The sequence below is a fragment of the Neomonachus schauinslandi genome, chromosome 8 (genome assembly GCF_002201575.2).
Source record: "Neomonachus schauinslandi chromosome 8, ASM220157v2, whole genome shotgun sequence".
In the NCBI taxonomy this organism is placed as follows: Eukaryota; Metazoa; Chordata; class Mammalia; order Carnivora; family Phocidae; genus Neomonachus; species Neomonachus schauinslandi.
This window is the reverse complement of record NC_058410.1, coordinates 142920912-142938638: the sequence shown is the minus strand read 5'-3', so window position 1 is coordinate 142938638 and position 17727 is coordinate 142920912. Positions and strand designations below refer to the sequence as shown.

General features: G+C 45.0%; 1 protein-coding gene across 2 annotated transcripts in view; it reads right to left on the bottom strand.

Annotated features, from left to right (window-relative positions):
• Positions 1 to 17727, bottom strand: part of CARMIL1 (capping protein regulator and myosin 1 linker 1) — a 308066-nt gene that overhangs the window by 184271 nt on the left and 106068 nt on the right. For both annotated transcript variants that reach the window (XM_021696859.1, XM_044917255.1), the window contains exons 3-4: positions 10997 to 11047; positions 6022 to 6081 (exon numbers count right to left, since the gene is read on the bottom strand). In XM_021696859.1, coding sequence (XP_021552534.1) covers positions 6022 to 6081; positions 10997 to 11047 — 111 coding nt within the window. The remainder of the gene's footprint in view (positions 1 to 6021; positions 6082 to 10996; positions 11048 to 17727) is intronic.

Here is a 17727-nt window from a genome sequence, read left to right as displayed (position 1 = left end):
CCCTTTCAAATACCTCTGTCCCTCCTAGTTCAGCTGGGGAAAAACTGAATGCTTGCAACAATTCCGGCTTAGCCACCTAGCAGGACATAATCACGACCTCCAGTACACATTTAAAATAAGAATCAGCAATATCTTATTTAAATAAAATAATAATAATTAAATATAAAATAATCAAAATAAAGTAATAATCAGCAGTATCTTACTTAAGATTCGAGTTTCCAACCCCACCCTGCCTCCATTTTTTAAGGTAGAACAACCTGGCTAAACATTTAAGCACTTTTAAATAAATGCCAGTCAACAGACTGGTAAAGCGTTTTTCATTCTTCTAGCAGAAACAGCCATGGGTGGTTTGCCAAAATCATCCCATGACATAGCAAACAGTTAACCTTATAGTTTAAAAAAAAAAAAAAATCATAGGTGTTTCAGTTGTACAAGAAATAGTCCAAAAATTCTGTAACCATAAAAGTATTTAACAGTTGGTCTCAGTATATTGACCATGAACAGGCAACAGAATTTCCACAGAACCTGGACGCCAGGAAGTGCTACGGCAATGAGATTTGGAAAATAAGATAAAGGTCTCCCACATTCCCACAAGGAGGAGGAAAAGAGCAGTAGGAAAGGTCACATTTCACTAACTCGGTAACACACGCACCCCTCTCACTCACACACGAGGAAATGTGAGTGTCCCAGGCAGGTGACCTGAACTGACAAAGCTCTAATTAAATAGTGATAAAAAGTGAATCAATCTGGGAGCCTGGGTGGCTCAGTTGGTTGAGCGGCTGCCTTCGGCTCAGGTCATGATCCTGGAGTCCTGGGATCGAGTCCCGCGTCGGGCTCCCTGCTCGGCGGGGAGTCTGCTTCTCCCTCTGACCCTCCCCCTTCTCATGCTCTCTCTCTCTCTCTCTCTCTCATTCTGCCTCAAATAAATAAAATCTTAAAAAAAAAAAAAGAAGTCAATCAATCCCAGAGAACATTAGAAAAGAACACGGGGAAAAAAAAGAAGAAAGAAAAAAAGGAAAAGCATGTCTTAATCAAGGGTGGATTGTGAGTGCCATGGGCAGACACTATCATCCTTATGATTTCACATCAGAGAACACTGGAGAAACCAGACGTCAAAGTTCCTGAGGTTACCCAGGTTACTATTTCTCAGCCTCTAGAATACGAGAGAATCAAATGCCCACCCCAGACACACTGAGTCCTAACTGCAGTGTGTGCGTGCGTGCGTAGGGGGGTGTGGCGGGGGAGGGGTACTGCAGGAGGTATCAGTGTTTTTAAACAGCACCACAGGAATTTCTGAAACGTCAGAATTTGAGTCCTGCGAAGCGCCCGGCATCACGGGCCCCTCTGTGGAAAAAGCACCATCGTCTTGCTGTACCTTCATCTCCAAGGTCCACACTAAGCTGAAGCAATGCTGTCGAGCCCCTCCTCCATTTCTCACTGGGACAATAGTCCCATGGGCCGACTGGACGGCCTGATACCACTTGAGTTCCTCTGAATGCCAGACAGACAGAAGGGACGGGACTACAGTGTCCCTAGACGGGACCAGTCCCAACAGCTACATGGGGAAATTAGTCTTGCTGTATCAACAGCCTTTCTCTTAATTAAATCCCACGTCAAATCATACTTTGAATATAGTGCTGGCATTAACATTTCAGTAGAGCCCTTCTGCTCGATCACAACCCCAACCTCATAAACATAAACATCCCCGAATTCAGACCGTCAAGAAGGCCCTGCTTATGACATCACTCGTGAGTAATCATTCACTCCTGCATATGTCTGCCATTTGGGCAAACATATGGTGCTGTAATTTTTCTTCCAAACTCCAGTTTCTAAAGAATGCTAAACACACAGGATAAAACATTGCTCTCAGATGAACTATGGAAAAGTTCCAAGGATTTGTATGTAATCTCGATCAACATGAGTGACAATTCTGACAACTTTTAGGAATGTTGTCAACAAACTACACACACATGTGTGTGCATACACAAACACACGTATTCTTCATAGTTTTAAAAACTAAAAGTAGAATGAAGGAAACAATAAAGATCATAGTAAGAATCAAGGAAAAAGGAAACAAAACCAATCAAATCAATAGAGAAAATCAACAAAACTAAAAGCAAGTTTTTGGAGAAGATCAACAGAATTGATAAACCTCTAATCAGATTGGAGGACAGGGAGAGGCAGGGAGAGAAGGACTAAATGATCAATAATAGGAATGATATCCTACAGATATTTAAAGCGTAACAAGGGGATACTACGAACAACTTTATATCAGTAAATGTGACAACTGAGACAAAACGAGTAAATTTCTTAAAAGACACAAACTACCACAGCTCACTCAAAGAGAAACATATGAACGCATCCATATCTATGAAAGAAATAAGAATTTGTAGGTTAAAACCTTCCTGAAGGAAAACTCCAGGCCCTGATGACATCATGGGTCAATTCAACTGAACATTTAAAGAGTTGGTTATTCTAAATTTTTCTAAAAAACCAAAGAGCAAGGACTAATTCTATGAGTCCATGATCATTCCAACACAGAAAGCGACGAAAACTTTTTTAAAAAGAGAAAAATATAGTCAGTAACTGTCATTAACATAGATGCAAAGACTCTTCACAAACTTTTAACAACTAGAATCCAACAATATACAAAAATGGATAATACATCATGACCAAGGAGGGTCAATCCCAGGAATGAAAGGTTGAATTAATACCTGAAAGCCAATCAATATAATTCACCTTGTTAACAAACTAAAAGGAAAAAAAAAACAAAAAAACCCACACAGTAATAGAGAAAAAACATAATAAAACACAACACTAATTCCTGAGAAAGCCTCCCAGCCAACTTGGAACAGAAGAGAAATTCGTCAACCAGATAAAGGGCATCAGTGAAAAACCTACCGCTAACATCACACTTGTGGAAAAAGAATGGTACTTTCCTTCCAAGATCAGGGAGGGAACAAGGATGTCTATTCAGCACTGATCTGGAGGGGTTAGCAGGGACAGTTGTCAGGCGCTGAGATCTGATTTTACCCCACCCAGAAGTAAGTTAGCCTGTTGCTGTTTTATGAATGCTGGCAGGACACAGGAGAGTCCTGGGTCAGACAGAAAGGACTTGATTATTCATGGCACAGCAAAGGGCACCATGTGATTCCCCCAGAGAGCTCAGAGATGTCTGCACACACAGGAATGTGGGAGACCCAACAGCAATAAGGCAAGAAAAAGAAATAAAAGATATTAATGCTGGAAAAGGAAGAAGTGAAATTGTCTTTATTCACAAACAACACAATCGTCTATGTAGAAAATGATGAAATTCGTTTTTAAAAGCTACTAGAACTAATAGGTGAGTTGTCAGGATGCAAGTTTAATATGCAAAAGTCCACTGTATGTCTATATGCCAGCAAGAAATAATTAAGAACTGGAATTTAAAACAATACTATTTATAATAGCATCAAAAAATACAAAATACTTGGGAATAAATCCGACAAAAGATGTGTAAGATCTGTATGCTGAAAGCTACAACAAAACACTGCTGAGAGAAATTAAAGAAGACCTAAATATGTGTAGAAATACAGTTTTCTTGGGTCAGGGACTCCAAACTGTTAAGACGTCAATTCTCCCCAAAGTGATTTATAGATTCAATATAATACCAATCAAAATATCAGCAGCCTTTTCTGTAGAAACTGAGCTGAGTCTAAAATTCATATGGAATTGTAAAGGACCCAGAATCACTGAACAACTTTGATAAAGAACAAATTTGGGAGACTAACACTATCTGATTTCGAGTCTTATATAAAGCTGTAGTAATCAAGACAGTATGGTAGTGGCACACAGACAAACACACCACAGGGACAGGATTCAGTCCAGAAATGGACCAACAGTTATGTGAACAACGGATCTCCAACAAAAGTGAAAGCCAGTTCAGTCCTTCAAACAGGTGGATATGCTATACATATGCAAAAAAAAAAAAAAAAAAAAAAAAAAAACCTACACCCCCCAAAAAACAAAAACCACACCCAAAAAACAACAAAAGAAACCCAACTGATCCGTATATTGCTTTATATACAGAAACTACTTCAAAGTGGATCACAGAGCTAAATGTATAACGTAAAGCTGTAACACTTCCAAAAGCTCTAGAACATTCTGTGACCTCAGGTTGAGCAAAGATTTATTCAATATGACACCAGCATGATCCACAAAAAAAAAAAAAATACCGACAAATTGGACATCATCAGAATTTAAAACTTGTGCCCTTTCAAAAGCACTGCAAAGAAAATGATAGGCCACGGACTGAGAAAAAAATATGTGTAAATCGTGTATCAAAGGGATTTGTATTCAGAATATACAAAGAACTCTTAAAACAACAACAACTCAATTTAAAAAATGGCAAAACATTTTAACCAACACTTGAACAAGGGAGACAGATGATGGCAGACAAGCAGATAAAAAGATACTCAGTATCTTTAGTCATTGGAAAAATGCAAATTAAAACTACAATGAGAAAGCATCACATACTTCCCAGAATGGCTAAAATTAAACACACTGACCACGCCAGTGGAGGAAGGATGTGGAGGAACTGGGACCCTCATGCACTGCTCGTTCATGGCAAGTCAAATGGTACAACCACTTTGGAAAACAGTTTAGCAACTTCTTAAAAAGTGTACCTACCATACAATTCAGCCATTCCATTCCAAGATATCTATGCATGGGAAACGAAGGCCTCTATCCAAGCGAAGATTTGTACACATATATGTTCACAACAGCTTTGCTTGTCTTGCCAACAACATAAACACCCAACTGCCCCTCACCAGGTGAATGGATAAAGCAGCTGCGATACAACCACACAATGGAACACAACAAAACACAGGAGGACACAAAAGGACACAACGAAACACAATGGAACACAACGAGGCACAACAGAAACACAACAAAACACAGTGGAACACAATGGCACACAACGGGACACAACAGGACACAACGGAACACAACGAACACTACTCAACAATGAAAAGGAACCACTGAGACATGCAACAAAATAAATCAATCCCAAAACAATTATACTGATGGAAAGAAGGCAGGCAATAAAGAGTACACACACCGTATGATTCCACTCACACAAAGTTTTAGAAAATGCAAACTAATCTCTAACTGCAGGGAGGAGATTCCCGCAGATGCCTGCAGAGGAGGAGAAGCAAGCGGGAGTGTCTGCTGGGGGATATGAGGAGACCGTGGGATGAGGAATAAATTTGGTATCTCAATTGTGGTAATGGTTTCATGGGTACACATATGTCAAAACTTAATCACACTGTACACTTCAGTTTGCTGCATAGTACTTATTATAGCTCAATAAAGCTGTTTTTAAAAATCTACATCTTAGGGACACCTGGGTGGCTCAGTCAGTTAGGCATCCAACTCGATTTCAGCTCAGGTCATGATCTCAGGGTTGTGAGATCAAGCCCCGTGTGGGGACCCACCTCAAGCCCCACATCAGGTTCTGCACTCAGTGGGGAATCTGCTTGAGATTCCCTCCCTCCCTCTCCCTCTATGTCTTCCCACCACGCTCTCTCTCTCTAAAATAAATAAATCTTTAAAAAAATTTAAAAATAAAATAAAAAATAAAAATCTCTATTTTATTAACACCAAAATATTCATGTATCACTATATTCCCAGAAAGACCTTAGACAGTACTGTATAATAGCTAGGAGATTTTAACCCTAAACCCTGTTGTACAAAATCTCACGTTTACATCACCAGCTCACATAAGAGCTCATTAGTTCTTCTCAGACTGAGTTCTGGAGAATGTGTTTTCCTTATGAGAACACATTCCCAGCCCCTACCCACCTAGCCCCCTGTTCAGTCTGTCATTCAGAAACTTCCATTTTCCCTAATCTTGTTTTTCTACATTATCCCAAGAGAATATCAATAGTGAAACCAAAATAGGAGTTTCCCAGTTTCAGAAACTCAAGAAAAGGTGAGGACCCCGCAGTTAATGACACACAGATGGCTGTTGTTGGCACGCACCTGAGCTGACTTGTTGCAGATGACACCGTGAATCTCCAAGTAGCTGAAGGTTAACTCGAGCTGCAATTGAAATAAAGACCTGAAATGAATGAGGGTGGCAAAACCTATAATTTAAGGTGAAAATGCTACAATTAGAAACAGTCTGAGAGCAAAACAAGGTACTGGGCATCTTCGGAAGGCAGGCTGGCTTAACTAGTCTCCATTGGTGCACTTAAGATATGACCTTGATTTAGCGTATTTCAGAAAAGTATTCTCGGGCGCCTGGGTGGCTCAGTCGTTAAGCGTCTGCCTTCGGCTCAGGTCATGATCCCAGAGTCCTGGGATCAAGTCCCACATCGGGCTCCCTGCTCAGCGGGGAGCCTGCTTCTCCCTCTGCCTCTCTCTCTCTCTGTCTTTTATGAATAAATAAATAAAATCTTTAAAAAAAAAAAAGAAACATATTCTTCACTTTACTAAAGGGTTGAAAGGAAGCTACAAGTCTGACTTTTAAAATTTCATTCAGGGACAAACTCAATGGAAAGTTTGAATGAATAAATACTCCATTTATTCACTGAGAAATGAATGTATAAAGTGAGCCATCTAAATATACGTTTTTCTCCTATTTCAAAATTTTGCTCCAGAAAGTCCCATCAAGATGACGATGTTGGTTTTCCTTCTCTCTAAACTGTTACCTCTTTGGGTTACACTCTGGCCACTTCCTGGAATCATCATCATTCCTTCCCCATCTTTCATAAAAATGCGTATTTTGAATGGATTTAGAAAAATACAACATGTAGGAATTTAAAACTGTGGTTAAATGAAACACACATAGTTAAGTAAAAATCTTATCTGTGTGTGCAGATAAATGATTTATTTCCTTCCCATTTTAATAGTAAGTGATCCTTTCTCCCTTCTCCCATAATCAGCATTTCTTTTTTCTTCAAAATATCTCCAGTCCCACACTCTTCCTATTCTTCCTGGACAATACCCACTAATCTTTCCCCCAATTTTGCAGTCTTTCATCCGACTACAGCGAACAATCCCAGAGCACTCTGTGTTAGAGAAGACTGAGTTAGATTAGTTTATTTGACCTCTTTGCCTTCAAACTAGAAAGGTAAAGGGAAAAGTACCCACCCACAACCAAACGCACAAGACCCTTAGTTGTGCCCCTGGGTGCTATGCTGTACTCTACACATTTGGTAGGATGAACCTTAGGACAGAGAACCCCTGAGTGCCCAGTTAAATATCTTGATGTATAGCACTTAGGGCCGGAGGTAGAAAAGTTATTCTTTCATTATTCACTTAGTCAACCCACAGATATATATGGAAGGCCTACTATGTACCAGGATTGGAACTGAAAAGAAGGACACATCTCTCTTGTCCTCCAAGAGTCAAACACAGCACTGGAGGCCCATCTTAAACACTCTTTGAGTAGAAGTCCTCTCACCTACCATTATTATCAAGACCGATGCTCAGCTGGGTTTCGAAAAGTCACCTCAAGCAGGAAATTATTTGACAGAGTGACCACATTTCTTCTTTGAGAAGAACCTACCGGCTGGCCCTACAATGGCATTTCCTCTGGGGGCCACAACCATAAATCCAGGCACCCAACGTCCAATTCAAGTCTCTCCAAAATGGAGGGAGGGGGCCCCTGGGTGGCTCAGTCAGTTGAGCGTCCGACTCTTGATTTCAGCTCGGGTCACGATCTCAGGGTCATGGGATCGAGCCCCGTGTTGGGCTCCATCCTCAGAGGGGAGTCTGCTTGTGATTCTCTCTCCCCCTCTCCCTCTGCCCTTCCATGCACACCCCACTCTCTTTCTCAAATAAATAAATCTTTAAAAATAAATAATAATAAATAACATGGAGAATTTGAAGACACTCGCAAAGCAACTTGAGGGCATAATTTTGCTGAATTATTACGCTCCCCACCACCCAGCCTTTAACATCTGTCTGGTCCTTAACAAGACAGTAATTTCTTTTTACATAATGCGCCTTTATCGATAATCAGTATTTCATAGACACCCTCTCCTTTCACAGCCTATTTCACTGCTATGTGAATTGCACTGCTTGAATTAAATAAATGTACTGTTGGCATTACAACTGCTATGAATAGGTTTGGAAACAAACCGCTGACCCTCGGTGGGCACTCATTCAACTGGTGGGAGCAGGTGTGGACAGGTCAGGGCGCTCACCACCCAGGAGCCACGAAAGCACAGGGGGCACGAGTCGGCACCATCAGGCATGGCATGGACAGCTGTGATCAAGGTGGCCAAGTGAGGTTAGCTGGAGGTCAATTAAGATGCTTCCACGGCACCTAGGCACTGTCACTGGGAGAAGCAAAGCGTCAGGGAGCAGGAAAGCACGGAGACATTCGGCGAGGCTCTGAGGAATGACTTTTCAAGTTTGGCAAGCAAAGAAGGGGCAGAAAAGGGAAGTCCAGGCAGAAGAAAAAGAATCTGCAAAGGCATAGAGGCATCACAAGAACTAGGACCAGGCAGAAGCCAGACACAGAGCCTGTAGTACGGACAATCCCTGTGTCTGTGATTCTTTGGGCGTCCCAGCTTTCCTAAGAGCGAGGAGGGGCGTCCCTAAGCCAGACTGAAAGACATGGTGAGGCTCAAGTCACTCTCTCCAGCCTGGCCACTTCCCCTTTCCTCTTCAACAGTCCCTCACCTGACCCTCCCCAACAAAGCCCCCGCCCACACACACCCAGTTTAAAGAATGGCTCAGGGCAAGATGAGGCAGGAACACCTGAGGATGCTTTTAAGGCAGCACCACAGATGATCGTGATTGGTCAGATGCAAGGAAGGAATTAATCCAGACTATCGCTAGCCCCCCACCCCTCTGTCACTCACCCCACCTCTACCCGCCCCCCAGCAAGTCCCCCGCCCACAGGCAATAAGCAAATGGACAGGTGACTGTCCTGCAGGAATGTCCCCCCACTCCACATGGCAGAAGCCTGAGCCTCCGCCACCCACCTTCCGACCTGTTTCCCTCCCCCCACAGCCCCCCCACACCCCTGCTCCCCAAAGCACTGTGCTCTTTCCACCGCTAAACCGTGGACCAGTGGAAGACCCTCGCATCTGCCTGGCTGATGGGGGGGGCGATCCTTCAACCCAGCTTCTCTGTGGTCCATCCCTGATCTGACAATTACCCATTCCTGCCCACAAAACGGAGCCAGGGCCGTCTGGGGTGACAGCAAAGTTCTATTTCTTCATCTGGGGGTGACTGCAGCGGTATTTGCTTTGTGATTCATCACAGAGAAGTACCTTCCTATTTTGTACATTGGACTGCATATGTGATACATTTAACAACAGAAAGACAAGAGAGAAAATGTTAATCGGCGCCCAAAGGGAAGACATCTATGCCATAATCAGAACCTACTGTACGGTACTGTTTGGAATATAATTATTTCCCCCAGAAAATTAATGTCATCGACATGGGTTTTGCATCTCAGCCAAGGTATACTGTGGCACATGAAAACCAGGGGGAAACATGAACACAGACCACTTCAGAAGAAAAATGGTTCTTCTCTATTTGTGATGCTGACAATATCAGAAATCAGAACCAATGTCCAAACCACGCTAGCCGGGCCAACGTGGAGCACGATACACATCACAGGACGAAGCCAGACCTTCACTCAGGGCAGAGCAAGGGAGGGGGCAGTATGGGATCAGCCAGCAGAAGAGAGGTGGGTGAGGGGCACCTGGGTGGCTCAGTTGGTTAAGCGACTGCCTTCGGCTCAGGTCATGATCCTGGAGTCCCTGGATCGAGTCCCGCATCGGACTCCCTGCTCGGCGGGGAGTCTGCTTCTCCCTCTGACCCTCCCCCCTCTCATGTGCTCTCTCTCTCTCATTCTCTCTCTGTCAAATAATAAATAAAATCTTTATAAAAAAAATAAATAAAGTTTCATTGGGCGCCTGGGTGGCTCAGTTGGTTAAGTGGCTGCCTTCGGCTCAGGTCAAGATCCTGGAGTCCCGGGATCAAGTCCTGCATCGGACTCCCTGCTCGGCGGGGAGTCTGCTTCTCCCTCTGACCCTCCCCCCTCTCATGTGCTTTCTCTCTCTCTCTCTCTCAAATAAATAAATAAAATCTTTAAAAAAAAAAAAAGAAGAAGAAGAAGAAGAGAGGTGGGTGACTGCCCAGGAGGGGAAGACACCTTTCCGTGTCAGAACATTTTTAAATAGGGGAAACATACTATTCAGGGGCCTTCTACTCAATAGGCTACTTGACTGTTTCTCAAGCTCATAAAATTTCCTTCTGCAATTAATTTTTCACCAGTGGGATAATGGTTCATTCACTTCCTTACAGCCTGCTTTGGGGTGTTTTAATATAAAGGCAACATAGCCCAACACCATTCACATAATAATTGATTTCATTTATGACACATTAAAAACAGACTCACTTTACATTACCAAAAGGGGCAGGGGGAAACGTCATAAAATTTAGCATTTGTATAATCAGAAAGAAAAAAGGCAGGAGGCACCCTGAGCCCTGGACTAGCAAACAGTGGGTTGGTATCTGGGCAAAATTAAACAGATCCTTTCAAGAACAAAGTGGTGTCATGGTCTTTTTCATGGGCAACCCCAGAGTACACACAGAATGCCTGAGACACTCTCCCACCAAGAACGCACCCTCCACAGTGATGAAGGTTATTGCCCACATGTCAAAGCCTTAGAAAAATCTGCCTTTCCTGGACCGAAGGAAATAAGAGCTAGACTTGATGCCGGCTGAGAGAGAAAAATGACCGGAATCCACGAGCCTCAGGGAGCACAAAATGCTTCCCCACTTTTCACGGGATGCTTTTTACACAAGAAGAGGAGAAACGGAGTAAAAACTGTTCGTCATCACGACGCTGAGGTGCTTTCTGGGGAGAAGGAAGGAAAATATGGGTGTGCTAAGAGCACTCTGGACACAGCCTAAATCGTGAAGCTCCCATCACTGAAAGTGAGCGTGCATGCGTATGTGTGAGTGGAGGAAATGCACCGACGCTTACCTTGGTAGGGATCCGTGCTGTTACAAGGAAGGCTCGGCATGATGTGAGCACCTGCAGGAGAGAAAAGCAGCATCAGTGTAGGTACTACCAGCAGGACTGGGAGGCTCTGGTGTCACCCACAAGACTGAGGGACACTAAGGCACTGAGAGGCCACGGGGCTTGGCTCCTGGCATGTGAGAACACTAAGTGAACTGGGACGGCTTGTTGGCCATGAAGAACTAGTTTTACTCAAGAGTCGCTGTACGAAGGTCTCCCCGGAACAAATCACTTGTGAAATCTCAAGACGAGCAATCGGTCAACAGCACAAAGGACCAGGAGATTACGTCAGCTGAGTCAACAAGACAGTTCTCTGTGATATTAAAATACAGAGATCTTATAGAAAGACAGTCATAAGCCTCCATGCATCAACAGCAAACTGAAGGAAGAAGCCAAGTGTTCATGCACACTTTCCAATTACAACCACCAGCCACTCTGGCCCTCCTGCTTCCCTTTCTCTGTACACCAGCAGGGAACATTTACACGAGGCCCAGGCAGCGTAACGGAGAGGCTTCTAAGCTGTCCCCGGCTATGTCTCTCAGCGGGCTTCTCTCAGTCCTCGAGAGAACATTTATGGACGTTCCAATTCCAAAACAGCTAAGAACATCTACGGAGCCCAGAGGACCCCACATGCCCAGCAGAGGCTAGAAATGGTTTGAAGCCAGGCCTGGAGCAGGGATCCCACGTCCACAACCGCAAAGATCTAAACGCGCTTGGAGACCCAGGCAGGCCCCAGGGCCTTTGCAGTGAAGAGGAGTCCCTGACACTTAGGTTTTGACGGGAGAACTGGCTTTTTCATTTCCCAAAGAACCTCCTCGTCACTAAATTTATTATTTACGATACAGCGCACACATTTCTCTCTTCCAGGGGCACTAATACAAGCAGCCCCCAGTCTTGTCGTGAATCTTACACCCACGGAACCTCCACATAGAGGTAAAATTGTAACCAGGTCGTAAGACTCACATGCCCAAAGAGGACTCTATCACCTGTGACCTAAAACCCCCTTGTTTACCGTCTCAGTGTCTAATCTGAGAGCAGGTCCAGAGAAACTCATCACATCTGCTGGCCTGTGAGGCGCTGGGACTGGATCCTGTGACCCCTGACCCCCAGTGTATTAGATCTCTACACCTTCTCCTCACGTGCGCAATATGTTCAATGCCAAAAGCCCCAGACAGGAACATGCAGCCTTTCCAGTATTTGGAAAAATATATTACGCTCTGTGAACATTCCTGCAAATGGAGACTGGTCCCACGACATCCAGGATCATGTTACAAGCACAGTAGCAGTGACAATGGCCAATACCGCTGGGTACACATCCCTAATCCTCTAAGAGCGAGACACAGTTATTATCCCCATTTTAACAAGAAGAAATGAAGGCACAGAGAGATTACGTAACTTCCCAGGGGACCAGCAAGCAGGTGGCGGAGCTGGGATTTGAACCCAGTGTGGTCTGGGTCCAGACACTGGGTTTCTAATTCCTTATACGGACTCTCAAATTTTCCAGAACCCACTTCCTTAAGAGTCTACACACACGCAAACACAGCTGAGTCACAGGACTTTAAAGCCAGAGGGAAGCAAACAGGTAAAAGCGTCATCGGGAGGATGAGGGATGTTTGAGGATCACAAGGAAAAGAACCCGTCCCTACTGGTCGGCCTGTCTGTCTGTCTCTGTCTTCTGTCTGCCTACCTGATTCTATCTGCGTATCTCTCAGTCTGTGTGTGTCTCCCCCTTTTCCATGCCCTGCCGCACCTGCTACTCCCTCCTCCCCCATGCTCCCCAGCCTCTCATTCTCCCGCCCCTCCTCTGGTACACTCCCCTGCACTCTGCCCTCATTTCCCAGAGCCTCCCCTATGCTAAACACTTGGGAGCTTGCGTCTTATTTGTGCCGATTGCCAAACAGTAGACACCAATCACAGAGGAAATACCGCATTCCGGAAGAATATTTCATTTGTAACACGGTCACAGAGACCCTTGAACAAAACGCAAAATAAAAACGACAAGGCACCTTTTGACATGGTTAAGCAATGAGCACCTCGGTAATTAAGTGATTACAAGGTCCCCTGTGTGAATCTAATAAGTCTTAGAAACTAATCTCAAACGAGCACCCAAGCAACTGCAATCGCCAGCACCGGGCGTGGGTTGGCCTCTCGCCCCTCCGTCCGTGCTGCGCTCCCTCCAGGGAACGAGGTCTCCCACAAGCAGCAAGGCCATCTGACGACCTGCCTGCCTTCTCTGGATCAGCCCTCTCCAGATCAGCCACCCCAGCGGGCTTCTAGGTGCCACAGAACACGGTATTAACTGGGTCAGTACACTTCTTAAAAGGGAGGATTAAAAAAAAAACCCAGAATGTTCCTACAGATTCACTTTTTGAATAAAGAGCGATCTATCTCTTGACCATACGTAGACATACGATGTTCTCATGATCACTGCTGCTTTCCCTCAAGCAACAACAGAGTCTGCAGTCTGTGGTCCTGTGTGCCAACTCCCTTTCTTTAAGAATATTTTTTAAGCACACAGTGTCCTCCAGAAGTGTACACAGTGTCCTTTGGAATTTGGACACAGGCCAAAAGAATTTGTTTGAAAAGAGCCACATCCATGTGGGAGCCCGGGCTTTCAAGGAAGAAGCTTTCTGCCGGCTGGTCCCCATTTCTGGTGATCACCTCCGGTCCCCAGAGGCACGAGGACTGGTCTGGGGAAGTCTGGAAGGGGGTGGGGTGGGGTGGATGAAATCCTCGGAAGCTGACCCAGCCTTTCCCACTACCTGTGAGCACAACAGTGTAGCAATACTTTGCAGCAAGAATGGAACAGTACAAATGCTATCATTCCAAGAATCATGCCTCTTGCCCCATCAATGCAAACTGGGCCAATAAATGGGGCCACGTTCATGTTGGGAATCCCAAAGAACTTGGTCTCCTAGCTTTCCTGTTCGGCTCCAAGACCGCCCCGGGGTCTACGGTCTTGGGGGCCCTACAGTGCATACATATGGCGACCACACAGGAAAACTCCTCTGATCCTGACTGATGCTGATAATGAACACCACGTTGGTGCTGGGAGTAACAAGCACCTTCCTTGCAGGGTGACCAAATCCTCCCATTTGCCCAGGATGTTTCTAGCCTGAGCACTGAGAATCCTGTGTCCCAGAAACCCAGGACCCTTGCTCAGCCTCCTTGCACGGGTTTTGGAATCAGGAAGGTAGATTTAAATTCTGGCTCTGCTACTCTCTAGCGGTTTAACCCCGACGGAGTTAGTGAACTTGCCGATGCTTCCATGTGCTCATCTGCACAACAAGAAGAATACTCCTCTGCAGGACTGATGCCCTTGTTTTAAGCACGATTTAAGTGTACTGACCTGGTGAAGATACGGCCCTAGCCCAGCGCCCAGAAGGTCTCTGCCAAATACCAGCTCTTCTTTCATTATAACTGATGTGATCACATCTTAAATTTCGATTCCCAAATTAAGTAGTTACACTTCTTGAATTTTTAAGTAATAGTTTTTGGCAGCAGAACAATACAAACAAAACCCACCAAGATTCTGAGACTTCCTCTAGGCTGAAATTTTCAGTTCAATATATTTTCTTGCAAAGTTTAAAAAAAAAAAAGTAGGGGAGGGTAGAGGGCATCAGAAGAAATATCTGTGCTTAATCAAGGAAACTTAGTCACCAAGGGCAAGCAACCTCCCTCCCACCTCCTCTGGGGAGGCCCATTCTTCCACAAAGGTCTTAGCATGCAAACCACATCTTCAACCCCTATAATGAATTTCCTCTCCCTTTCATTGAAATGCAAGCAGCAGCCTTTGCGCCCTCTGAGGTTTCTCCACTCAACTTTTAACTTCAAAATTTCACTTGGAAACATTTATAAAAATCCTCCCCACTGCTAAGACTCACAGCTTAGCAGAGAAGCCTAAATTTTCTTGTGGAAATGATATATAATGAGGTGGGCTATGGAGCCCTCTCACTGCACACTTATTAAAAACTGAAATAAATACCTGTTTCACCCTCTTTAATAACTCCATTGCCTAAAGCCTACCGCCGCACAGGTAATCCATAAATTCATGCCACCCAAATCCACATTCTCTCACACAGTTCACTAAGAACGCCTTTCCTTTAAAATTGGGCTCTACCCGGCAAACATTCAAAGAAGGGTCTTATACCCCCAAAGTTCTCTCTAATTTGCAAGCAAACTAAATGATGGATGCCAAGTAATTCGTTTACCCTCTTCCAGACTCCCAGCGATGCTCCAAGGGCATCACGGACAAGACCTCTTTAATCCAAGACACAGGGGAGAGAGACGGGCAGGTGGTGAGGACCACTATCACCACCATGGAGTTATGAGTGACAGATGCCCAGAGCCTTGTGCAAGATCTCCCAGAAAGTTGACAGAGAACATAAAGTCTCTCCTGGCCCTGAGCCTCTTAACATCCCACTGTACCCAGCCATGACGACCATCACCCTCTGTAGCTAAAGCAGGAGGACACTTCACCCAAAAGGAATACAAACAATCCATCATTTCCGTGCAATTTCTGGCACCCGATCCCTTATAAAACTGGATCACCATACTACTGAGTGTCTGTCTCTCTCTGTCATTAATAGATGTGCCCTAACAAGGCAGGATGGTCTAGAACAGGATCTGAAAATTACAGCCTATGGGCCAAATCCCGCACGCCCCCTATTTTTACAAATAAAGTTTTATTGGGACACAGCCACACCATTTGTTTGAGGTACTGTCTCTGGCTGCTTTTACACTACAAAGGCAGAGCTGAAGCGACAAGAGATTTTTAGGGCACACAAAGCCTAAAATACTTACTATCTGGTCCCACACAGAAAAAGTTTGCCAACCCCTGGCCTAGCGGTTTAAAGGAAAAACCCTGGAGTCGGCGGTGGTCAGCATTTCAATTCGGTCTACTATCTATGTACTTGGGCGAACGACTTGAGGAACGATGTTTCCCCTCCTGCCATATGGGAGCAGTCATCGTACCTACACCCACGGAGGCGTGAGGGCCCAGCGGGTCGTATGGTAAAGCGCTCAGAGAGCGCTCGCAGATGAGATGCAATGGAGTGTGCGTATCTGTACATCTCAACGTTACAATAAAACCGTGAATGCCCACAACCGTGTTAAACCACGAGAGACTTACCCACATGTAGCCTGGGGCCAGCCTCAACCCAGCTGAGGGACCGAACGGAACAAATCACTACCTTTATGGACTTCAATGCCCTGAAACTAGAATAAGAGCATTGGAAGAGGTGCCCGTGTCCCCGTCCTACACTCGGGGTCCGTGACGTAGGCCCACTGTGGGGCTCCCCCGGTTCCTGGACCCTGCTCCTCTCTGGTGTGTGTGGATGGCTGGGAAGGGCAAGTCCCCAGGAAATATCTGCCGAAGGGAATCAATTCCTTCATGGGGCCCTACTCGCTGGACCGACAGATGCTCCCTCCACAGGGGAGTGAGGAAGCCACTTGAGTTGGGCTTTGACTCTCTCACACCTGTGCAAATCCATTTCTTTTTCACCTGGTTACTTCCGCCATTGTGGAGAACACACAGCTCGTCAGACACATCACTTCCTTCCCTCTGCAGGCCCATCACTGCAACTTGTAAGGCATTACCGACGCATGAAAGAAACCAAACATATTTAATGTTCCTCCACAGACGAATATGTGGCTACTTCAAAACATCAATTCTCCTGATGTCACTCCATATCAGATCTTCTTGTCAAAGCACCAGCTAACACAAAACTCTGGAGTATGTCACACTGATTCTATTATAAGGACAAATTCATGTCAAGCAGAATTGGCCCTAGAAAGGGACCACCTCCTAGGCTATAACAAGATGAGTCCGATCCCCAGCTGCAGCCCCTCGGGGTGCAGGTGGGCTCACGTCGGGCCTCAGGGCTGGAGAATTCCTGCCCAGAACTCTCGGGCCTGGGTGGGCGCTGGGGAAGGGGTCAGTCATCCCCGTCCTGTTTATGTTCTAAATGAATTCAACAGAAGAGTCAGAGCCATGCAAGGAATACACAAAACATACAACACGAAGGGAACGGTCGTATTAACCCCGTTAATTAACAGAACTTCTCCTGCGTCCCCAACACAGGACCAGCCAGTCTCTTCTTGAACATGAAAGTCACTAGAACCCAATTCTAGCTAAAAATCACAGAGCTGAGCGGATCTGGGGAAGGGTGTATCCAATTCCTTTATTTTACAGATGAGGAAACAGACCGGGAAGCGTTAAAGGATTGGTCAGCACGCATTAGAGTTCTTCTTTGTTTCAAGCAACAGAATTTTAAACACAAATTTTAAAAAAAAAGGGCGGGGCGCCTGGGTGGCTCAGTTGGTTAAGCGACTGCCTTCGGCTCAGGTCATGATCCTGGAGTCCTGGGATCAAGTCCCGCATCGGGCTCCCTGCTCGGCGGGGAGTCTGCTTCTCCCTCTGACCCTCCTCCCTCTCATGCTCTCTGTCTCTCATTCTCTCTGTCTCAAATAAATAAATAAAATCTTTAAAAAAATAAAAAAATTAAAAAAAGGGCGTGGGGTAGTTGTCATAATCCAAAAAAACCCCAAAAAACAAAAAACAAAACAAGAAATAACCAGAGCTCAAGAAGGACAGAAAGCAAATCAACTCTACAGATCCCTTCTGGCTGCCCCTATCAGGTGGATGGACTCCAATCACTTTTCATCCATGTATAACCCCAGAGGTGAGGCGAGGA